The sequence below is a fragment of the Euleptes europaea genome, chromosome 4 (genome assembly GCF_029931775.1).
Source record: "Euleptes europaea isolate rEulEur1 chromosome 4, rEulEur1.hap1, whole genome shotgun sequence".
Classification (NCBI taxonomy): Eukaryota; Metazoa; Chordata; class Lepidosauria; order Squamata; family Sphaerodactylidae; genus Euleptes; species Euleptes europaea.
The window spans coordinates 113,022,590-113,047,780 of record NC_079315.1 but is presented as its reverse complement, the minus strand read 5'-3'; the positions used below and the strand labels follow the sequence as shown (position 1 = coordinate 113,047,780).

The window sequence follows — 25,191 nt, the reverse complement described above, 5'->3', positions numbered from 1 at the left end:
GGATGTGTATTTCAGGGAAAGATTAGACGTTTTAGGAAACCTTGTGTACCATTACATTTAGTATCCCCACTGTAAAACTTCAGGGTCCCTCTGGAGTACAAAATGAAAACCACCGAGCCATGAGGCAAACAAACAGGCTCATGGGCCAAGTCAGAGCACTTTTTACCTGTAATGAGATTTCGGATGAGAAGCGCCTCATCTTCTTTGTAGTACTCCAGCATGCCCTGGAACTCCTTCTCCTTCCTTTGGACGGCGACCTGCCTGGTGAGTTCCTGCTGCTGCTGCTGCTTTTCAGGCTGAACGCTGACTTGATTTGCTGAAAAGCGCACAGAGATGCAAACGGGAATACAGAATGAACGAAACCGCGGAATGCAGTGCCATTAAAATAACGTACAGGCAGGCTAAACCAGTGACCTTTAATGACCATCAGCACTGCAATCCTAAAGAGAGTTACATACTTTTAAGCCCACTGAAGAAGCCCGAATAGCCATCAGAACCAGGAAGTAAAGCTGGGTTGGCCGTAGTACTAGTAGTAGTAGAAGGAGGAGGAGGAGGAGTTGGTTTTTATTTGCCAACTTTCTCTACCACTTAAGGAAGAATCAAACCGGCTTACAATCACCTTCTCTTCCCCTCCCCACAACAGACACCCTGTGAGGTGGGTGGGGCTGAGAGAGCACGAAGAGAGCTGTTGAACAGCCCAAGGTCACCCAGCCGGCTTCATGTGTAGGAGCGGGGAAACAAACCCGGTCCACCAGATTAGCCTCCACCACTCATGTGGAGGAGTGGGGAATCAAACCTAATTCTCCAGATTACAGTTCACCACTCCAAAGCACCGCTCTTAACCACTACACCACACTGGCTCTCTTGGATGGGAGACCACTTAGGAAGCCCGGGTTTGCTATGCAGAGGCAGGCAACAGAAAACCACCTCTGAATGTCTTTTGCCTTGAAAACCCCATCCAGTGTTGCCATACATCAGATGCAACTTAGAGGCCCGTGCTTCTTTTTTGGCCCAACCTGGATAGCCCAGGCTGGCCCAATCTTGTCAAATCTCAGAAGCTAAGCAGGTTCGGCCCTGGTTAGTACTTGGATGGGAGGCTACCAAGGAAGACCTGGGCTGCTATGCAGAGGCAGGCAATGGCAAGCTACCTCTGAACGTCTCTTGCCTTGATAACCTGATGAGGTTACCATAAATTGGCTGTGACTTGACCACCTGGAGTTTGGCAACCCTACTAAAAGCTAAAATGACCCAACTGAGGCTATCATACTTTAGTCACATTCAGAAGACTCAGTGGAAAAAGCCAATAATGCTAGGAAAAGCTGAAGGCAGCAGGAAAAGAGGAAGACCCAACAAGAGATGGAAGCCACGGCCCTCAGTTTGCAAGACCTGAGCAAGGCTGTTAACGCTAGGACGTTCTGGAGGGCATTAATGCACAGGGTTGCCATGCGTCAGAAGCAACTTGACAGTTCATAATGTTCAAGATTAAGCTCTGACAACTTTGGATCAGTCCTGAAGAAACCAAACCCAACCCTCTAATTGCCCGCAAAGATGGTAACCGTCCTGGTTACCTACCAGTGTTATTACCATCACTTTGGCAAGCGGATCCTGGCAGGACACCCGGGCCAAGGAATGCGGTTGTGAAAATTTATTAACCGAACGGATATTAAGACACAATTCAAATAACGTGGTGTCAGTTTGATGCAAGTAAATTACAGCGACGAGAGCCATCCGCGCCAGCTGCCGCAGCACAGAATTCTCTCTTCCCCCCATTCATTCAGCTTAATTTCATTTAATGACCAGCTTTCCAAAACTGGTCCTCGGGATCTCAGCCTGCCATAGCTAATCATTCTGTCAAGGCTGCAAGGCAAAAAACCTTGAAGGGGCTGCACAGATGTCAGCTTTCCTTGGCCCTTTCTCGCTGAGGCATTTACTACGGCTGCAAAAAATATATACGGGGATTCTGAAAGTCTCTGCTTTATGCCACAGAGTGTCAGCAGGTGGAGCAGTCTCCCCTTGGTGTTAGTAGCAGCCAAACTCAGAAAAGGACTGGGGGGTGGGAGGAAATGAATATAAGGCCCTCCTACGACTTTGAGTCTTTGTTTTGATTACGCATAGTGTTTCCAGATGTCAGAGGTTTCCTTGCTCTCCACCCCCCCCCCCCACACTTCCCCAGGTTTTCAAATTCGAGATAAAACAGGTCCCTGAAAACGTGGGTAAAACGCAGGGGAACGCAGGGGGAGAGCGAGGCGACCTCTGACGGTCAGAAATGGCATGCATAATCCAAGCAAAGACAAGAAGAGGAAGAGGAAGAAGAGAGTCTGCTGCTCATGTGGAGGAGAGGGGAATTAACCTGGTTTAGAGTCCACCGCTCCCAACCACCGTTCTTAACCACTACACCAAGCTGGCTCTCCGAAGTCGTGGAAGGGTGACCGCGAGGGAAACAGCCATGCATAAAAGACCTAAGAAGGCACCAAGACAGCAGAACTGCACGCCCACCCCAGAAAAGTACACTAGATTATGGAAAGGAGGAATGACTACAGTCATGTATCCCTAGAGCTAACGGACAAGGAACGATGACCTGCAGTTCTCGACAGTGCCTTCTTTCTACACGCATTTCTCTATATGTTTTCACTCAGGATCTTGATCTACATCTTCAGAGTATGAGCTCCTGCAAACTTAGGTCACTAGACGGTATTTTTGTTTTCAGTTCTGTTTTCAGACTTCTGGCAGGTTCCAACACAGAACCGGTTTCCAGGTTTCCAAGGGCCCTGGGCAACAGAGTAAGGGCTTAGCATCCATCAACATGAAGTAACAGAGTTCCCAGTTTCCCCGTTTACTGTGGCATGAAGTTTGCAAAGTGAGAAAAGGAACAAATACTTCACGGCAGGGGTGGTATCTTGGTATCTTGGTACCTTGGTATCTGCCCCACCCTGCTCACTGCTGAGGGGACTATTCCAAGATTTCTACGATCCAAATCCTACTGCATTGTTACTGGATGTCCCCATGCTGTTGATTGTATTGACTCACTCTGTGTAATCCGCCTTGAGTCCCAGTGAGAAAGGCGGACTATAAATAATGCAACGAACTAAAGAAATTTCAGCTGCCACAGACTAATGATACTACTTACCTGGAACTACTTTAGCCTTTGTGGCACAAAGAGCTTCCCATACCCTTTGGTTAAAGATCCACAAGCTTTTTGGCTGCCCCTGAACTTTTTCCCCTCGGTAACTGAACAGTGGCTGCTGGCCTTCTCATCTACAATGTGTGGGGCTTGGGTTCGAGTCCAGGCTTACCTTCGTAATCTTGGACTTTCTTCATGTAGATCTTGAGTTGCTTCTTCAGTTTCCTTTCATTCTTTTCTAGCTTTTCTAGCAGCTCTTTCAGATCCTACAAGGAAGGTACAAAGAAGGCGATGCACACGTCACACGCAAATGCATACTTGCAAATGTGCTTTGAACGTACAAGTCAGGGGGACTTTAGGTGTTTGCACCAAAACAGCTGAACTCACTAGTATCAAAAAGCTGGCTTGGGGTAGCAGTTAAAGTCTCAGACTATACGTGGGGTTCAACAACCTCCTCAGACATGAGTCTTTTATGAGTGGCTGTTTCCCTCGCGGCCACCCCGATAAAACAAATCCAGTTCAACAGATTAGCCTCCACCGCTCATGTGGAGGAGTGGGGAATCAAACCTGGTTTTCAAGATCATAACCCACTGCTCCAAACCACCGCTGTTAACCACTACACCACGCTGGCTCCCATTGTTATAAATCTTCCCTGTGTTATGATATTCAAAGGATTCTCTGCTGGCTTGTTACAAGAAACCAAAACTAGACAGGGTTTAGTAGCGTGGACTTAGGCCTGGGTTCAGATTCCTCCTCAGCTATGGAGGACAGTGGTGACCCTTGATGAGTCCCGAGTTCTCAGCCTGACCTACCTCACAGGATTGTTATGAAGATAAACTGGAAGCCCCCCGCATGCTACCCTGAGTATTTTGGAAAATGCAGGATCCAAGTTGTGATAAATAAAGTTAAAACATTGGCAGCATCTCTTGGAAGGATTTGTTTTTTCACCTGAAAGATGTTGCCTTTTCCCCTGTGAAGTACTAAAAAGTTAAAAACACAAAACCGAAGATGGCCTCTGAATGAACAGCCCAGCTTTTCAAAGCCATACATTGATTTCTCTTTCAGGGTCTATTTCAGCCGGCACCAGACTAATCAATCATGCCTTGTGAGTCTCTCACAGAACAGTGGAGCCCGCCATTTGTCAAGAGGATCAGGGTGAAGCTGAATGATTTTGAAAATCTGGCTGCCCCATTCTCTTCAGCACCTATGCTGGGCTGGCTGCCTGCCTGACGCAGTGGCGCTGAAACTCAGATTCCTTGAAGACGGGGGCCGTGTGGTTCAGCAGATACAGGGGCCAGCTCCCAAGTCTCTGGACCTCGTTTCTGCCACTCAGAAACACTGAGCGTGGTGTAGTGGTTAAGAGTGGTGGACTATGATCTGGAGAACCGGGTTTGATTCCCCACTCCTACACATGAGCGGTGGACTCTAATCCAGTGAGCCAGGTTGGTTTCCCCACTCCTGCACATGAAGCCAGCGGGCTGACCTTGGGCTAGTCACAGCTCTCTCAGCCTTTTACTATAGCCTAGCCCAGGGGTCTGCAAACTGTGGCTCCCGAGCCGCATGTGGCTCTTTGGCCCGTTGAGTGCGGCTCTCCGAACTGGTTTCGGAGCCCCTGCTCTCATGCCTGCTCGCGCTGGCAGCCGGGCTGCAGAGCCGGCGCGCCTGAGAGAGAGAGAGAGAGAGAGAGAGAGAGCACGAGAGAGCAGGCGAGCGGGCGCGCTGTCTCCCCACCCCGCCGTGGAGAATGGCCAGGTCCCCCTTTCCCTTGCCCTCAATGGTTGGGAGGCTAAAGCCTCCCCTCCCACCGCGCGATTGCTGGGCGGGCGGCTCAGCGGTTCCTGCCCCCCCGCCTATCAGCTGTTGGGCGGGGCGGGCTTCCTTTGGTAGACCTGGCCTCCGGCTGAGTCCCATTGGGAGGCCATGTCTACCCACTGGCTTTCTTGGTAGTAGACCTGGGCTCCGAGGAGGGGAAAAAGTCCCCCTTCAGAGGCCAGGTCTTCTATGGGCTTCTATGGGCCTCCGGAGGCCAGGTCTACAGCCAAGAAAGCCAATGGGTAGACCTGGCCTTCCAATGGGCCTCAGCCGGAGGCCAGGTCTACCAACAGGCTTTTATGGCGGTAGACCAGGCCTCCAGATGAGGACTTTAGATGGGGAGGGGGAAATGGCAGGGACTTACAATTTAATTTTTATCAATAAATAAGATCACTATTAAGTATGATATCAAGTTTTATTCAGTGTACCTATAGTTTAATTAAGACTTAAAACTTTAATTAAAGTTTATTAAGTTAATAAACAGTGTACCTACCTATATAGTTTAAGTTTAAGAAATTTGGCTCTCAAAAGAAATCTCAGTCGTTGTACTGTTGATATTTGGCTCTTTTGACTAATGAGTTTGCCGACCCCTGGCCTAGCCCTGACCTTGATGACTCAGGCTAGCCCAATCTCATTCGCTCTCGGAAGTTAAGCAGGGTCAGCCCTGGTAAGTACTTGGATGGACCACCAAGGAAGTCCAGGGTCGCTATGCAGAGGCAAACCCCCTCTGCTCGCCTTGCCTTGAAAACCCTGCGGGGTAGCCATACGTCGGCTGTGGTTTGATGGCACTTTCTTCCAATATGTAGCTGCCCTGACTTGGATGGCCAAGGCTAGCTCAATCTCACTAGCTCTCGAAAGCTAAGTAGGGTCGGCCCTGGTTAGTACTTGGATGGGAGACCACCAAGGGAGTCAGGGGTCGCTACGCAGAAGCAGACAATGGCAAACCACCTCTGTTCATCACTTGCCTTGAAAACCCGATGGGGACAGCATCAGTTGGCTGCAACTTGACAGCACTTTCCACCATTACAACCTAACACGGCTATCCTCCTGAAATTACCCTGCAAAAACTAGGGTAAGGCTCAGATTCTATGCATCGTTGGAATTTTGGGAGAAAACTGTTCTCGGACCGCCCTACTTCAGGTTGCAGATAAGTGGATCCAAGTCTGAATGTTCCCACATGGTAAAGTACTTGCATGATGAAAATTAGTGTACCAGGGGAAAGGATTCAGCTTAATCTTCTCCCTGGCACATGATTTCCCTATGCATTGGGCTTCTTCCCCTCTCCGCAATGGAGAGCATTCAAAAGCACGGCAAGTCCCTGATTTCTAGTCTGAAATGGCATAGATCAGGACAGGCTTTAACTCACTCGATTCTGCTGAATGTTTACAATGAGCCTCGGGATGAACACAAAGGTTATAAAACACTCTGCTAATTAAAAGTGCTGCAGAAATTATGAAGAGCTGTTAAGGTCTAGAGGATGGAGGCTGTCAAAGAAATTGGCTGACATCGGCTCTGCCCCGACCCTCACTTAGCAGAGCTTCTTTCCAAAGGCTGCTTTTTTTATTTTTTAAAAAAAGGCAGATTTCTTTTTAAATCTACGGCTCTATTTTGTGATTTCACTATGGTCACAGGGGAGCTGTTTTTTGCATGGTCTCACTCAGTACCAGCAACACGGGCAGTTTCCCTTTGATCCCTTTTTATCCCGAAGAAGCTCAGGAGCTGTACTCAGTTCCTTCTTCCCCACAATTTCACCCCAACAACCACCCTGCAAGCAGGTTAGCTGAGAATTAGCAATTTGTCCACATGAACACATGAAGCTCCCTTCTATTGAATCAGACCCTTGGCCCATCAAAGTCAGTATTGTCTACTCAGATCGGCAGCGGCTCTCCAGGGTCTCGGGCAGAAGTCTTTCACATCACCTACTTGCCTAGTCCCTTTAACTGGAGACGCCAGAGGTTGAACCTGGGACCTTCTGCATGCCAAGCAGATGCTCTACAAACTGATCCACAGCCCCTCCCAAGTGAGGATCCCCAAGTGAGGTTCATGTCTGAGTGATGATGGGATCCTAGGTCATGGGTCCCCAACATGGTGCCCTTGAGCACCATGGTGCCCGCCGACATCTTTCCTGGTGCCCCCCAAATGATCTTCAAAAAGTGGCCAGGGCCAGCTGGGGCTTTCGCCCAGCAAGGCTTCTGATTGGCCACTGGAGACTGAACTGGCTGTGCAGATTTTTTAAAACATGCATCCGCCACCACAACACAAGAATCTTCACTATGTGACTGAAGGTAAGCTGCAGCTGCCGTTTGTGGCTGGCTCTGCCTCCTCCAGCTGCCATTCTGTGGCAGCCATACAATGGCTGCGCCCATCATTCTGTGCCAGAATTCCCCGCAAGCTCAAAAAGGTTGGGGACCCCTGTCCTAGGTCTTCCCCACCAGGGCTCTCCTAAACAAGTTATTTTGCAATGTTAAACCTTTTTTTTATTGCAGCCATCCCCAAAAGGACACTGCCACCCCCATCACTTCTCCCTGGTTGGATCACCATACCATACAGTTTGATTTACATGCTGGTGAACAATGAAGGTGGGTGCGGGGAAGATTTCAAGCTTAAGAACATAAGAAAGGCCCTGCTGGATCAGACCAAGGCCCATCAAGTCCAGCGGTCTGTTCACACAGTGGCCAACCAGGTGCCACTAGGAAGCCCCCAAACAAGACGACTGCAGCAGAATTATCCTGCCTATGTTCCACAGCACCTAATATAATAGGCATGCTCCTCTGATCTCGGAGAGAATAGGTGTGCATCATGACTAGTATCCATTTTAACTAGTAGTCACAAATAGCCCTCTCCTCCATGAACACGTCCACTCCCCTCTTCAAGCCTTCTAAGTTGGTAGCCATCACCACACCCTCGGGCAGGGAATTCCACAATTTAACTTCACTCAGCTGTATCAGGTACTCGTACAGGGCCTGTCTTATGTTATTAATTTTTGTACACCCTCTAGAATTATGGAACGGCTTTATAAATAATCCCAGCAAGACAACAGCAAAGAGATTTAGACCGGTGGTGCCGCAACCGCCAAGTTAACCACCAAGGCCTCCCGTGTTGGATTTCATAAAGCATCTAGCTTAACACAAATAATTAGATTAAAGACAATCAGGGAATTGGCAACTCGTCTGTCAGGGCTTCCTCCTTCCAATTACTGCCGACTGTCAGTCAGAAACTAGACAATCGCTCTCAGATGCTCCCCGAAACATCCTCAGGTCACCGATTCCTGACTTCTCCGGGAAGTATTATACCACAAATGATAATTTACAATTTACCACCTCGGTGCTTTTGACGCAGCTCCTGACATTCACATTTAAATGATACTGACATGTCTGTTTGAAGGCGATAAAGTTCTCCTAATAAAAATGCCACTGTAAAAGTTGGAAGTGTAATCAGCAGGCCCTTATCCACAAAAGCTTGGGGGTGGGGGGACGATACCCTATTCTACCAATTGTAATATTCCCAAGTGCATCATTTCACAGATACAGAGATGACAGGTGAAGGTAGAGGAAATATTAATTTCCTCCACCCACCTGAAACCTCACCAATATATGAAGCCAGCAGGGATGAAATGTCTAAGTTGATTGCTGCTCTCGAACCTTGACCGGCAGGGACTTCCCCGAGTCTCAAATGCAGATGTTTTGCTTCCAGAGGAAGAATACAGACATGTCACAGCTGTTTTCTATCCAATGTAATGGGTCAGTTTCTCCAGTGGGAATTTGTGGAAAGGCAGATGCTTCTAATCACTGTGTCATGTCCCTCCATGCACAACCACAACGGTGGACTGTGGTGGCGTGAAGGATCACAGATCTTGCAGTGTGGGACAGCTGCCACATGACTGGAATTACAAGCAGCCATCGGGCCACGACTAATTGTTTCAACCTATCCCAATAGCATTTGTCTGCAGTTGGATATTACGAGTTGTGTCCACAGCCATCTTTTCCTTTTGCACAGATATCCCTAATTCTCCTCAATATTTCAGCTCCCAACCCCATCCCACATGGCATGTGTCCATGTTGGTCCCATTATTGGGGAGACCAAAGGGGTGGATTTTTTCTCCTCTTTACACCAGTGAAAAAACTTACTGGATCCAACCCAACTGCAGACATTATAAGAAGTCCTGAGGGGGAATTTGTGTACAAAGGATGTCCATGATCTCTGTAGCCCAACAAGGTATTCCCTCCAACCTAACCACCAGGAAACCCCATCCACCCGCCAACGTGAACAGTGGGACCCTCCGCCTGTCATGCGTACCAGGTTTTCATTTGTCAGCCGCGTGATTTCCTGCTGTATGCCGAACTCCACCTGGGCTTCCGGAGAGAGCTGGAGCGTCTGATAGAAGATCTCCTGTTGCTTCCCCATCTCTTCCCTCAAAGCCTCTATTTGGTCCTTCAAGGTTTCCACCTCCTCATCGTGTTCCCTTTGCTGATCTTGGAGCTGGGCTTCCAGGAGCCTGGTGAGAGGAAGAAGTGGGGAAAGGAAGTGAGAAAACGATGTGACCATTTAGAACCAGAAAAGGACTGAGGTCTAACAGTGACCACACAATAGTTAGCCATGATACAATCTTCAGGGGCAGGAAATGGGGTCACCCCACCGGTGCCCTCCACCCACAAGGGGTGGGATGACCTAGGAGCTAGCGTGGAGTACTGGTTAGGAGCAGCAGACTCCAATCTGGAGAACCAGGTTTGTTTCCCCACTCCTCCACATGAAGCCACCTAGGTGACCTTGGGCTACTCACAGTTCTCTCCGAACTCTCTCAGCCCCAACTACCTCACAGGGTGTGTGTTGTGGGGAGAGGAAGGGATTGTAAGCCAGTTTGATTCTCCTTAAAAGGCAGAGAAAATCGGTCAATAAAAATTAGTCCTGAACCTATGACAATAAGTTGCCCTAGGGTGATTTTAGCATTGTCCTTGTGGGAAGGACACTTAAATTCCTTCATCTTGTGGCTGCAGTTACCATATTTTCCTGGTCAGACTCTAGGCCTCTCTGGAAGGCATCTGAGAGAAGTGAGTGAGGGGTATGGCATCACTGCCTCCACACCCACCCCTTAAATCAGGGGTCCCCAGTGTGGTGCCTTTGGGCGCCATGGTGCCCGCTGACACCTTTTCTGCATTTTCTTTCTTTTTTTGCTGTGCACACCCTGCCGTGTCAGGATTCCCAATGCGCCCACAGGCTCAAAACGTTTGGGACCCCTGCCTTAAATTATCCTGCCGGCAAGTCCCATTGCCAAAAAATGCTGCTTTCTCCACACCTTTTCTGCAGGTTGGCAACTGAGGGTGCCGGACACAGGGCCCAATTTGGCTGAAGGGCTGCCAGTTGCCAACTCCGCCAACATCAGTTCCAGCAAACAAAAGAGGCTTTTTCCACATTAACAGTCACTGCCCGCGCAAAACTGGCCCAATCAAAAATTGTGTACCTCACAATCTTTGAACAACCCATAATTTTGCCAGTACCCTAAGCCGAACTTCTATTCAGAAGACGGATGCAAGCTATTTTCAAGTTCCCTTTAAGATGCTTCCAGCTGAGGGCCAAAAACTCATTACTTGTTTTGAAAATGGAAAAATCTGACTTTACAACAGTTTGCGTACCCCGCTGACTGCAATATGGAAGGAAGATTTTAGGGGGAAAAACCATTTTTTAAACGAAGTGGCTTGAAAAATGAAAAGACGGGGAGGGTAGAGGAAACTACAGAGGTTGAACCGACGGGAAATTAAAACCCAGGTTTTCTATGGAGAGAGGTGGGAGGGGGGGATTAAAAAAATCACAAAAAGGACACTTTTCTAAAGGGACGCACACTGTGCCGTTCTACAGAAACGATAAATTAAGGAACGAGCCGTGCTTTCCGTAAGAGAGGCCTGCGTGGAACAATTCTTTCATGGCGTTCCTGACTCCCCTTCCCACCCACTCGAGTGAAAAGGGTGATTCATCACTGAAAAGGTTACAGGCCTCCTGTATGTGCCGGCACCGTTGGGTGTGCTGATAAGCCCAACATTTGGTAAACCAAATTGATTCTTAAAGGTACCAATTAGAGTCCGCTAAATTGAAATCTCTCCCCCCACCCCCTTAATCCCTTTCATAGCTATTCCAAGAGGCTCGGGGTAAAAAACAAACAAAGCAAGACTGCAACGATCTATGAAAATGTTTTCGGTGCCCAGAAGCCTTGCGGCCCGGCCTACGCCCATTGCATAGTCAGTGGGTTGAGTGGTCAGCTGTGCCACACAAGTGGCACATGTGTCGGGTCTGAATGCTCCTTTATGTTGAAAAAAAAATCCACGCAAGTTGAAAAGTAACAGTTCAGGGAGGGAAAATCTGTTCTAGACTGTTCTTTGCTATATTATTTAACTACTTGAAGGGAAGGTTTTGGGGTTTTTCAACCCACCAATATGATCCTCTTCCTGCAGTGGGGGAATCTCAAGAGTCTACCACTTCTTTCTGTTGCATGAGCTGGCTAAAAATAATTACATGCTGTTAAATGTCAACCAACACATGGCAACCCCTCACTGGGTTTTCAAGGCAAGAGACTAACAGAGGTGCTTTTCCATTGCCTGTCTTCTGCCTAGCAACCCTGGACTTCCTTGGTGGTCTCCCATCCAAGTATTGGCCAACCTCTGCTTAGATTCCAAGATCTGATATCTGCTATGGCTAGATAGTAAGAGACTAGAATTTGGGCTAAATATAGCCTATCACAATGTAGGCCTGTGACTCGTTTTTGTTTTTTGTTTTGCCATCAAATCACAGCTGACTTATGGAAACCCCGTAGGGTTTTCAAGGCAAGTGATGTTCAGAGGTGGTTTGCCATTGCCTGCCTCTATGGCACATCCCTGGTATTCCTTGGAGGTCTCCCATCCAAATACTAGCCAGGGATGACCCTGCTTAGCTTCTGAGCTTTGACGACATCAGGCTAGCCTGGGACTATCCATGTGACTGGGCTTGGTACATGCCAAAGCACTTGAAAGCCCCCATATAGAGTAGGGTTTTCCTGCTGCTACCACATGGTTGCACCTTCATGCTGATTACATTGCCAAGTGATGGCCCCTGTAGAGGACTTTCTGCTAGGCTATCAGTACGAGGTTGAGGACATCACCCCGAGAGCAGCAAAGGAAACAATGCAGCAGAAATTTATTACCAAAAGACCATACAAGCAGGTGACTGGCCTTCTTGGTCATCTACAGTCCCTATGGAAGCTTTCTGATTTGGAATTCAGACCGTAAGACTTTCAACCCTTGATTTAAATGCAAAAAGCATGTTTCTAAACCTCGTGGATGAGCTCAGAAACATGACACTAAAAAAAATCTGACAGGTCTCTATGGGACAACTCAGCTGCATATAAGCCACATCTGAAACAACTAACCAGTTATTTCAGTAAAAACAGAGACTTGAAAATGCAAACATACTTGTCTTTCACCTCTTTAACAATCAGTTGAATTTAGTTGTTCCTGTGGATTAGATAATCTATGATGAGATATTCTAACATGGATTTCAACTGGTATGTGTTTGTTAGTGTTTAATGCCAAAGAATCCATTAAGTTTTGCTTAGAATTCTAAAAGCTAAGAAATGGGTGCAAATATCCTTAATTTGCAGTATTTTTTGTGTGTGCAATAACCTGAATTGTTCTGTCTAAAAATGTGCAGTTTTTTAAAGTTACACAGTCTCGACCATGGCTCTCTTGACTGCGTAGCTATTTAAACCTTGGATAAAGGACCTACCCTTGAGTTCAACAAGACCTAGGCATACATGGGACATATATGTGTTGCTTTGTAACATGCAAAACAGCCTTTAGAGCATTCATAGAAGGTGCTTAATTCTGTCCAGCACAGAGATTCCATATACCAATTTGACATATTTGTAAATAGCTACATAAGAACATAAGAAGAGTGGATTAGACCACTCGTCCATCTAGTCCAGCATCCTGTCTCAACCAATTTGGCACAGAGGCTGAGGCCTTCCCCTGCTGCTATCTCCCAACACTCATATTCATGGGTTTGCTGCCTCTGAATATGGAGGTTCACGTTAGTCACCATGGCCCATAACCACTGATGGACTTCTCCTCCATGAATCTGCCCAGCCCCCTTTTAAAGCTATCTGTACACAAGCCCATCACTATCTTCCGTGGCAATTTCGTATTTACTAGGGTGAAATTGCTTGTGATACTGACAGGTGACTAAGTTCCACCTGATTCAAGTCAATCAGCTATCAGCCGGAAACCCTCTCTGAGCCTAATGAATAACCAGTTATGTACCACCAAGTTGCAACCGACTCACGGCAACCCCATCTACGAGGTATTCAAGGCAAGAGGTAAGCATTGCAACCCCATCTTTCTTGGCGGTCTCTCATCCAAGCACTTACTGTGGCCAGCCCCTGCTGAGCTTCCAAGCCCTGACAAGCCCAGCCTAAGCTACCCTCCAGTTCTTGCAACAATCAGAGTTCTCTGGGGCCAGCCTAGCCTCAGCCGAGGAGCTGTTTCTGGTTACGACCGAAGCAGAGAGGCCAGAACTGAGATCAGAACTTCCCTTAATCGATTTCCCTTTAGTCTTGCGTATAATATACCCATCCTCCAAAAGTGGAGGAAAGGAGAAACACTGGAAAAAGTGACAGTACGAGAGATGCTAAAGAAAAGAAGGAACAAAAGAAGGAAAAGCCTTTTGACCTGGCAACTTGCTTTAGGCCCTGATAGGCCAAGCCGAGTTCTCCGTCTTCATTCAGATACCCCCAGTCCTCAGTCTTGCTAGAAATAAAGGACAGAGGAAAGGGAAACAAGAGAGGCAGGAAAGAAAGAGAAAACAAGGGTCAGCTGCAAGAGATGGGAATATAAATAGCAAGGCCGCCGTTTCATGCAGGGAGGCACACGAGCACGTTGGGGGAAGAAGAATTATTTCTGTGCCCACTTGCTGCAACTCTTTGGTATCCACAATACACATCAGTAAATTATACAGGCTGTGCCCACAGAACCCAACGAGATTGGTACCATTAATGCATCGATGCTACATGGAACAAGGAAGCATGGCGGTCATGTGCAAACATGTTGCTTCCAGCGTGGTGGAGTGGTTAAGAGCGGTGGTATGGAGCAGTGGACTCAGATCTGGAGAACAGGGTTGGATTCCCCACTCCTCCACATGAGCGGCGGAGGCTAATCTGGTGAACTGGATTTGTTTCCCTACTCCTACACACGAAGCCAGCTGGGTGATCTTGGGCTAGTCACAGCTCTCTCAGCCCCACCTAGCTCACAGGGTGTCTGTTGTGGGGAGGGGAAGGGGAGGTGATTGCAAGCCGGTTTGAGTCTCCCTTAAGTGGTAGAGAAAGTCGGCATATAAAAACCAACTCTTCTTCTTCCTCTCCGTGCACTGATTGTAATAGCTACTTGGAGATTATTTTCAGGGGTTAGGCCCCATTAAGTTAGGTGGTATTAACAGGAACAAGAGAGCCAGTGTGGTGTGGTGGTTAAGGAGTCGGACTAGGATCTGGGAAACCCAGGTTCAAATCCCCACTCTGCCACGGAAGCTTGCTGGGTGACCTTGGGCCAGTCACACACTCTCAGCCTCGAGCGTGGAAAGTGTTTGGATGGGAGACTTCCAAGGAATGCCAGGGGCGTGATGCGGAGGCAGGCAATGGCAAATCACCTCTGAATGTCCGACGGGGTCGTCATAAGTCAGCTGTGACTTGACGGCAAAAACAAACTAATAGGAACAGTCTGACCCAGTGCTAGGTCTGACATTCCTGGCCAAAGCGTTCTTGAGGCTGGCTCACATTCATATGACTGTGCTTACCTTTGGGGCCCCCTGCCACTGCTACTGGGCAGACCTACTTGGAAAAATATAAGGAGCCACATTTGGCAGTGGCCAAATAACTGCAAGATGCTTCTATGCTAACCTCTGGATTAACAGCAATGAACACTGGGGATGGTACTAGCCCCATATGGATGGGCAGGTATCAGGTGTGGTGATTTAGCATACCCTGTCAATAGTCAATGGTTGTTTATGCATGTTACTTTCACTCATGTTCGCCCCCCCCCCCATCTGTCTCGGTTGTTCCTTGGAGTTATGTATGAGTTTTCCGTCCATTAGAGATGACCTCACTGCCAGTCCACACAAATCCCAGGACTTCCTGTCCTTCTATTAACCTGATTCTTCTATCTTCCCTTATAGCTCAGCCCGGGTGAAATACCCATGCATAAAGCAAATCACAGGACATGGAAGCTTGGTTTCTCTCACAGAAAGCACTACAGCCATTTACAAAGCAGCGTGTCAAGGGAAGGGATTCAAATGCTTCTTGCTTCCTCGAAGTTCTTTCTGAGTGGAAGAAAGGCTTTTAAAAACGAGGCGTGGATTTCTCCCCCCCTTTCCTTTCAGATAGCTGTTTTTTGTTTTTGTTCTTAAAATGCTTTTTTATGCAGAAATTGGGTTTCTGGGGGGGACTTTTCTCTCCCTACAGCCAATTACAAAGCAGCATTTCAATGGGTGGGGACTCAAATGCTTCTTGATTGGAGCTTAGAGACTGCTGGTGCATGGTGTTGGTCCAGCGAGCAACGAACCTCAGGTAAGACTCCCATGCATAAACGACCAATGATTTCCCCAGAAGTTCCTGGACTATTTCAGAATGAAGCTAATTCAAGAAGGTGCCACTAGACTTGGAGAGAGAGAGACTTGAGAGTGACAAATGCAATACCCGCATTTGAAGACAGAAACCAATTAAAGCTCACATCTGTCCACCAAGCAGACCCCTCCAGAGCAATCTGTCTGCAAGTCTCCCCTTTTAATTGATACCGCCCTGCCGTCTCAGGGCTGACCTGACACAGATTCATTTACACAAATCTACGAGGCAGGAAAAAACATTCATAATCCTATTAGCTTGCAGCAGCAGGAAACACTACAGCTGGAAGGCATGCAATGCGCTAAATTATTTTAAGGAAGACACTTCAGACTGCAAGAGGTGCTAATAAGAAAGCTCACAATAGAAAGCCGGAGAGCCAGCATGGTGTAGTGGTTAAGAGCAGTGGACTCTAATCTGGAGAACCGGGTTTGATTCCCCCTCTCCTCCAAATGAGCGGCGGACTCTAATCTGGTGAACCGGATTGCTTTCCCCACACCTACACATGAAGCCAGCTGGGTGACCTTGGGCTAGTCACAGTTCTCTTAGAGCTCTCTCAGCCTCACCTACCTCACAGGGTATCTGTTGTGGGGAGAGGAAGGGAAGAAGATTGCAAACCGGTTTGATTCTCCTTTAAAAGTAGAGAAAGTAAGCATATAAAACCCAATTATTATTCTTCTGATCTCCAAATGGACCTGCAACCAAGCAAATGGGTCAAGGGACCAGGGCCCTAAGAACTGAGCGGGGCCCTAGGATGGACACCTCTCTTCGCTACACTTTTCCAGAGAGTGGTTTGTTATTTTTCACTGCAAGAGGTTGGTAAAGAAGTCTCCAATGGCTGCTTAGCAACAGCCAAGCGCTTCTCCGGTAACCACAATGGCAGGTCCCCGAGAGTTAAATACACTCTCATTTGAATGTGGCAGTTTGGGGTGGAAATTTGTCTATGGACATGCATGTTTAGTTGCAAGAATGGTGGATTGTGAGTGCGTTATTTCATTGGTTGCTGGAAAAAAAATCAGGATTTTCCCACTGTCGGTTAACTTTTAACACTAGGCATTGGATTGAGGGGGAACACAGTAAATTTGAAAGGGTCAAACACATGATTAGCTCTGAAGTAATCATTTTTTTTGTCCAGCTTCAAGAACTTTGCCTACCAAAGCAGGATGGCCTCAGAACCAATTGTGAATAACATTTCCCCCATAGATGGTTATTTAGAAAAAAACAAATGAGCCCATGGGAACCATGGTGGAATGCGTCAGTGACTTTGTAGCCAAAGGAGATTTCTGAATAAGCAGAGTTACATCCAGCTATACATCACAATGATAAAAAATTATAAGCCTCATTACTTTTCTCCCATTCAAATTATGTTACTGCGAAATTTCACACGCTTTTGTAAGGTCAATCCCTGTCATCTCCAGACAATCCCAAGCAAGACGAAGGAGAAAGATCTCCGACAAAGAAGCCAGAGAACTGCTGCCAGTTTCTGTATTGATCTTGAATGGCCACTTGTCTTTTTCTCATTGTAAATTCAATACAGTGGGACGGATCCAACCATCTTCGAAGGACCCTTCCTCCAGCCTTTCTGCAATTTAAGTGGTTTTTCCTCCAACAGAACGATAGCGTCTATCCCATTTTGTGTAACTTCTTGGTGGGCCCCGTGGTACGCCAGGTCAGGACCCAAGCATACAGAACCAAAAGACAGCTGAGCTAATTGAAAGTGAAAAGGTGACATAGCGGGACCAGGCCTAGGAACAAATACTGCACGGAGATAATTAATCATAGCTAAATAAATGAATATTTATGCTGGCAATCCTCGTATTAAATTTCCAGTTTATCCCTCCTCCTCCTCTATTCGCCCTATTTTAAGTCCTACCAGATAAACAGATGGGAAGCCGGAGAGTGATATAAATCTCTCTCCTTTTCTTGTTTTTCTAAAAGGAAGGCACAAATTCAGGGTATTAACTCTCACTGCGGGAAACCTGTAATCAAAGAGGAATCGTGGCTCAGAGTTAAGATACAAATTTAGCTGCTAATGTGGGTGATGAGCTGCTAAGAGAACAGGGATATGTATGTATCATCTCATTTCAATAAAACTTAAAAAAAAGCAAACATATTCCAGCCAAAAGAGACACACAGCTGGCAGCAGTTTCATTAAATGTTGTTTCCTTGCATGGATCTTTGAATGATTAAACGATTTCTCCCAGCTCCCCTTGACTGCTACCAAAGTAATTTTCCATTGTAGTTATGAAATAAGGGCTGTTCTACAATTCTTTAATACTGGGAAGCGGGCTAGTTAGTCTAAATCTTGTGCCCTAAGTCCAGCTCACTGATTCAATTAGACATAAGCAGACTTATGCACAGTGAAGGAGATGATAGGGTTGACTTGGATTGGGAAGACTTGGGTTCAAATCATTGGGTTGGCTTTTAAATTGGTTGTGTTGGTCTTGCAACATTGTATTCTTTGAGTGAGTTACCTTGAGAGTCAGTGTGGTGTAGTGGTTAAGAGCGGTGGTTTGGAGCGGTGGACTCTGATCTGGAGAACCGAGTTTGATTCCCCACTCCTCCACATGAGCGACGGAGGCTAATCTGGTGAACTGGATTTGGTTCCCCACTCCTACATACGAAGCCAGCTGGGTGATCTTGGGCTAGTCACAGCTCTCTTAGAGCTCTTGCAGCCCCACCTACCTCACAGGGTGTCTGTTGTGGGGAGGGGAAGGGAAGGTGATTGTAAACCGGTTTGAGTCTTCCTTAAGTGGTAGAGAAAGTCAGCATATAAAAAACCAACTCTTCTTGTTGGGTTTGCTTTTTTGTTGTGGATTCTTGGGTTCAACATTGCTTTCAATTCTTGGGTTGTATATAGGCTCAGATTCTCTGATTTTACATTTTTGGGGCTTCTGACAGCTGTCTCATTGGGTTTGGTTTGGACGATTCTCTGGTTTGACACTAGACTGGATTGCCAGGTTGTACATTTTTTGTGTTAGGCTTCCCACATTGTCCCACGGTTCTGCCAGGATCCCGATTCTGCCTTGGATCTTTAGACTTGTTGTTTATGTCTCCTTTGAGAGTTTTGGCCAAGGGTTGCTTTGCTTGCTGTTGAGTTTTAGTCTATTCTTTGTCCTGGAGAAAGCATGGAATCCACTCCCAATAACCATCAATGGAGGATGGCTAGGGGCGCCTTGTTCAGAGGCCCGTAGCATTGGACTTCTTGGTCCAATTCACTTGAAACTTGGTTGTGCTGGCCAATGGCCGTAACAATAAAATGTATGTATGTACTTGAAACTTGGGGGTTATTTAAAGGACAGACACCAGCAGCTGTGCTGTGATTTTGGTGCCATTTTCTCCAAAAAATATAAAAAAATAAGCCCTTCCAGCTCTTTAGAAAGATTCCCCCACAGGCAATAATGGAGCCAAATAACATCAGAATCCCAGACCAAACTGGTATTTGGAACCCAGACAACAAGGAATACCGATATTTTTCAGCTCCCTGATACCCAGATCTGAAAAATACTGATCTCTCCCCCCCCCAAAGTCATAGATGCCAGAGCTCCTTGGAAGCGGGGCATGATATCAATGTATGAGACAGAGTAAACTTTCACAAATTGGCATTACAGAATTCAAGTGATCAACACCTTTTTCACCATTTTGGAAAAACTGTAATGAAAAATTGTAATGAAAAGATGATGCAGTACAGAGATAGGCGCTAAGAGGTCAGGGAAACAGTAGCCAAAGGGATCAAAGAGAGAAAGCCCCGTATTGAAGTTCTATACCAGACTGTGGCAAACATTCCTCAAACTTTGGTTCCTTATGGCCCGCTCATATGATCAATGTGGAAGAAATGGACTAAGCAGGCCCACTGCATAGTATGACGTATGACATAAGATTAATTAATTATGTACCCAACCTAGATCTCAAGTTTATCACTGCAAAGCTAAAGGGTTGTGCGTGTACTGAACTTCAAGTTGTGGGTCACTGTCAAAGTGGTCGCACACCCGCTTTACCAAGTGTCCGATTCCGTATCAACCCATTCAGTCCAAACATGCTTCTCAGGTCCTGTGAAGTAAACTTCAAGGGGCACAGTCAATGAGTTTGCGAAGTTTCTCACTGCTAACTTACAAGCAACAATTTCTGCCAAAGTTTTCCCTTTCATATTTTGAGCCTTTGCCACCCAATGTGTTATTCACTGTAACACAGAACTTTAAAGAAAGGGCAGCAGAGATATTACATGGGTAATGGTGTAGAGCGTGACACTTTTGTAAGAGAAGTAACGGTTGTTTCTTTGCAATGACTCTCATTGCTGGCTAATTGACATCTGGAAGAACCCCAGACTTTTGTGAAGCACATTGGGTTTGGGAGGGAAACCCTTGGCATGAAGTTTTCCGTGCCCACATCTGGTATGCCCTCTTCCACAGCATCACCACTGCCTCATAGCCCTCCACTCACTCTCCCAGAGAGTCCATGAGGGGAGCAGATGCTTGCACTGGGTCCAATAATGACTTGGGACAGGGCAGGCAAATGACTAATGGCATCTATTCCTAGACTCATAGAGTTGGAAGGGGCCACCAGGGTCATCTAGTCCAACCCCCTGCACAATGCAGGAAATTCATAACAACCTCCCCCCTACACACACACCCAGTGACCCCTACTCCATGCCCAGAAGATGGCCAAGATGCTCTCCCTCTCATGATCTGCCTAAGGTCATAGAATCAGCATTGCTGACAGATGGCCATCTAGCCTCTGCTTAAAAACCTGCAGGGAAGGAGAGCTCACCACCTCCCAAGGAAGCCTGTTCCCCTGAGGAACTGTTCTAACTGTTGGAAAATTCTTCCTAATGTCTAGACAGAAACTCTTTTGATTTAATTTCAACCCGTTGGTTCTGGTCCGGCCTTCTGGGGCAACAGAAAACAACTTGGCACCATCCTCTGTATGAGAGCCCTTCAAGTACTTGAAGATGGTTATCATATCCCCTCTCAGTCTTCTCCTCTTCAGTCTAAGCATCCCCTACCTCAGCACTCTCATCGCTCACTCGCCTTGGTCAACGACTGAAATAGGGCCTGGGCTGCTGAGCTGTTTGGGCCCTCCAGGGCACAATCAGCAAGTGAGCAGCAGTTAGTGGTTGCTGGTGGAGCTATGGATGAGAGATTGAGCAGATGAAGCCAGTGATAAAGGGAACGGTGGTCAGGGATCAGCAGTAAGCCCTTTTGGGGTGCTAGGGCACCGGGCAGCTGCCTGGGGGATTTCAGCTGCCCGAGTTGACCCTGCCCCAACCCATCCGACCAACGGCTTAGCAAAGACAGCCTTACCGGTTTGTCTGACAGACTCCATGATAGGCCTCGATCGCATCCTCAGGGTCGACGTGTTTGTCGCTGTTTGGCCAGCTGGTTTGCATGTGGATGTTTGACTCCTTGAGGAGAAAAAGACAAGCCCACCGTGAGATACTACTGTCCCATTAAATAATCATACAACAATTCAATGCTCTAGTAACCCTTCTCTAGAGATCATTTATGCAGCAATTTTAATTTGAGAAGCGAGTTACTAATCTTTACTATCAGACAACGATGCTTGAAAACAGCTGCAAGAAACAGGAAGGACCCCATGAGAGGCAGGCTAACAAGAAATAAAGACGAGAGATCAAGAGCATATGTATGTTGTTTGATGTCAACATAACTGTTGTGGCTTTCCCCCCAGGAATCCTGGGTACTGTAGACTGCAAAGAGGCTTGGGGTTCTTTGATCGAGATCCCTCTGATGCCTCTGGCAGAACTCACATTCACAACTATCTTTGGAAGAGAAGGAATGGCTTCTAAACCAGTTCAAAATGTGTGGGTGTAGGCAATTTGTGAGTCAGTATGCTGCCGAGCTCGGCTTGCTATGTGTTATCACAGAAAACCTGCACAGATTTTGAAATCTGAAATCCAAACTAAAATGGGGGTGAATTCAAATCTTGTTTGTAAATCCAAGGAGGGGGGGGGGGGAAATCTCGCATCTGCTGAAGCCCTGCTTCTCAGCAATCTGTCTCCAAAACCAGTTTGGTCAACGCAGAAAATCAAAAGTGCGACTCAGAAAATTTGACTCGGATGGTTTTTCTTCTCCTGCTCTCCATCTTCCTACTTCCTAGGGGTAATTTTTTAAAAATCGAGTCTCACAGTACCATGCCTCAACATCATGGGTTCACTGTCCAGCTGCCTCTAAGCAGAGTTGGTAGCACTACAAAATCATTCTAAGCATCCATCGCAAAGTCCGAGAGCCCCAACTTTCCATTTAAAGGGGCCATTTTACCAGCTGCCTAGGAAGGAGGGAGAAAGCCTTCCAAAAGAGGAGAAAAAAATCACTACAAATGACACAGTGAGGAAGAGGATTTTGCATAAACTAGGGAGAAGAGTTTCCATCTCTATGCCAATAAAGGTCTGATTTGATTTGATTTTCCATCCCTATGGGTCCTACTTAGCACCGTTTTACACATTGCCTTGAGCTTCAAGGCTGACCCTGCATTGCGTTGGCAAGTGCATCCAGGTGGTTAGGTGCATCTTGTGCAGCTGGGGTGGAGACAACCACGCTGGCCAAGGTAATGCGTAGACCTAGACTTCACTGGCTCTATGTCCACCACCAAACTTACATCAGCCTGGCTCAAATGGCAGCCCCCTGATTCTTGTATTGGTTTCCCTTCTGCTAAACCACTCAAGAAGCACGATGCTCTTGCGAGGGCTCATACCTAGAAGTCCTCCACAGTTCCTCTGCTGATGCATCAAAACCCTCAACTGTTTGTATTATCATTTTTGTCGTCTTTAAAGTTTAAGGTACAGCTCCCAACCGCGTGTTTGCTAAGTTAGCACATACATTGTCACTACATTTTTCCCGAACTCAGTTTGCATGCATAATGCAGAAAATTAAACCTGGACTGATTGGATCCAATCATCGTACGACCGCATGCAGGACTGGTTGGTGGTTGCGCTACTAATTCTGCACGCGGACTTTGCAGCTGATTACAGCGCAGGCTTTAAAACTGTATTTTTTGTTCGTTTCTTTGCAATTTATTTATTTTTGCTCAAGAAATCCTCTTGAGAATTCTGGACCGGCCACAAGCCACAGCAATATTCAGCTACATGGTGGAAAGAACCAAAATAAGGGTTGGGTGTATGTGGGTTTTTGTTTTTTTTTGTCTTTTCCATTACCATGTTTCTGCCTGTATCTTTTTGCTGTGCTGACTTTATAATCTGCGTCCTTAGAATAAGCACCTCTTCCTTCCGCACTTCCAGCTCTTCGTTAGCCGACTTGAGCTGATTCAGGAGGAGGCTGTAGCTGTCCTGGATGTCATTGGAGGAATTGTTCTGGGCCACCCGGTCCACTAGAGCCTTCCTCAGTTCATTAAGCTCGTTTTTCAGCTTCTTGTTCTCAGATTCCAGCTCTTGCCTCTGTTGGAAACGACATTTGGAAAAGTCACCCCCCCTGCCGGATACGCTGCCACCACGGCTGCGTTCACGCCTCTGAAGGAAGCGCAACCAAATGATCATCTAGAGCAGGGGTCCCCAATGTGGTGTCTACTCACACCTTTCGGTGCACACCAAGTGTGTGCTCACATGAGTGTTTGCATTCATGTATTTGGGGAGGGGCCGTGGCTCAGTGGTAGAGCACCTGCTCGACATGCAGAAGGTCCCAGGTTCAATCCCCGGCATCTCCAGTTAAAGGGACTAGGCAGGTAGGTGATGTGAAAGACCCCTGCCTGAGACCCTGGAGAGCCGTTGCCGGTCTGAGTAGGTGATACTGACTTTGATGGACCGAGGGTCTGATTCAGTGTAAGGCAGCTTCGTGTGTTCATGTGGATTTATAAAGTGGGTGGGGCCAGGTGGGGCATTTGCCCAGTAAGGCTTCTGGTAGGAGATCTGATTGGCTGTGCAAATATTTTAAAACATGGCTTTGGTAGCAGCTGCCACCATAGCACAAGGATCTTCACTGCGTGATTGAAGACAAGCTGTGGGAGTCATTGTGTGACTGACTGCACCACCCGCAACAGCCATTTTGTGGCTGAGCCTCCCACACGGTGTCAGAACTCCAAAGGAGCCCATAGACTCAAAAAGGTTGGGGACCCCTGATCTAGAGATGCCAAGAGCTGAACCGCATGGCTGGCAAACCCTGCTAAGTTCATGCTGGCAGGGAGTTGGCAGCAGAGGACAGGACTCGCAATAATGGGTTTAAATGGCAGAAAGGTAGGAAAGGTACCGGCTGGATATTAGGAATTATTTTTTTTTACAGCAAGAGTTGTTTGACAGTGGAATCCACTACCTTGGGAGGTGGTGAGCTCCCCCTCGCTGGCAGTCTTTAAGCAGAGGCTGGAAAAGCAGTTGTCAGGGATGCTCTAGGCTGATCCTGCTTCAAGCAGAGCATTGGACTAGATGGCCTGTAAGGCCCCTTCCAGCTCTATGATTCTATGATTCATGCAGAGTTCTTTAAGAACATAACAGGACCAATGCTGGATCAGACCAAAGGACCATCTAGTCCAGTATTCTGTTCACACAGCGGCTGACCACCTGCCTCCAGTAAGACCACAAGCTGGATGACTGCAACAGTATGCTCCCGCCCGTGCTTCCCGGCAACTGATATAAACAGGTTGCCTCTTGGTCTTGGATCGTCCCAGCCTGTAAGCGAGAGACGCCTGGAACTCACAAGAGATTCTGAATGCAAGGGATGCAAGAGGGCACAGGTCAACGAACTTCTTTGAGAGCCAGCGTGGTGTAGTGGTTAAGAGGGGTGGTTTGGAGCGGTGGAGTCTGAGCTGGAGAACCGGGTTTGAACCCCACTCTTCCACATGAGCAGTGGAGGCTAATCTGGTGAACTGGATTTGTTTCCCCACTCCTACACGAAGCCAGCTGGGTGACCTTGGGCTAGTCACAGCTTTCTCAGCCCCACCTACCTCACAGGGTATCTGTTGTGGGGAAGGGGAAAGGAAGGCGATTGTAAACCAGTTTGATTCTTCCTTAAGAGGTAGAGAAAGTCAGCATATAAAAACCAACTCTCCTTCTTGCTATCCAGAGTTGGCATGATGTAGCGATTAGTGCAGGGGTGTCAAACATACGGCCCATGGGCTGGATCCGGCCCCTTGAGAGCTCTTATCCAGCCCACGAGCCAGTCGAGGCAGCCACCTCTCCTAGTCCCAACCTGGGCTGGCGAGGCATGGCCCAGCCCAACCAAGTGACATTTATGTCATATCTGGCCCTCATAACAAATGAGTTCAACATCCCTGGGTTAGGGTGTTAGACAAGGGTCTGGGAGACATGGGTTCATGTCCTTACTCTACCATGGAGGTTTACTGGGTGGCATCTTGGTAGGGTCGCCAGCTCTAAGTTGATGGTGGAGCCTGGGGAGTGTGGAGTTTGGGAAGGGGAGGGATCTCAGCAGAGTATAATGCCATACAGTCCACCCTCCAAAAGAGCCATTTTCTCCAGGGAAACTGACCTCTATAGTATGGAGATCAGTTGTAATTCCCCAAAAGGTTATCTATTTTTAAAGTCTCAAGGGAAAATGAAACACTGTGGCTAAGTGGGGGGGGGGGGGCAAATGGAAGGCAAATGGTTTCCAGTCTTCCTGATGGTATATTTATTATTATTTAAAACATTTTAATGCTGCCTTTTTCACCTGAT

General features: G+C 47.3%; 1 protein-coding gene across 1 annotated transcript in view; it reads right to left on the bottom strand.

The window, feature by feature from the left end:
- MYO5B (myosin VB) overlaps positions 1 to 25,191 on the bottom strand; it is a 336,132-nt gene that overhangs the window by 12,127 nt on the left and 298,814 nt on the right. Inside the window, exons 28-33 of the mRNA XM_056847832.1 lie at positions 22,729 to 22,968; positions 20,861 to 20,961; positions 13,624 to 13,701; positions 9,230 to 9,428; positions 3,294 to 3,387; positions 167 to 316 (exon numbers count right to left, since the gene is read on the bottom strand). Coding sequence (XP_056703810.1) covers positions 167 to 316; positions 3,294 to 3,387; positions 9,230 to 9,428; positions 13,624 to 13,701; positions 20,861 to 20,961; positions 22,729 to 22,968 — 862 coding nt within the window. The remainder of the gene's footprint in view (positions 1 to 166; positions 317 to 3,293; positions 3,388 to 9,229; positions 9,429 to 13,623; positions 13,702 to 20,860; positions 20,962 to 22,728; positions 22,969 to 25,191) is intronic.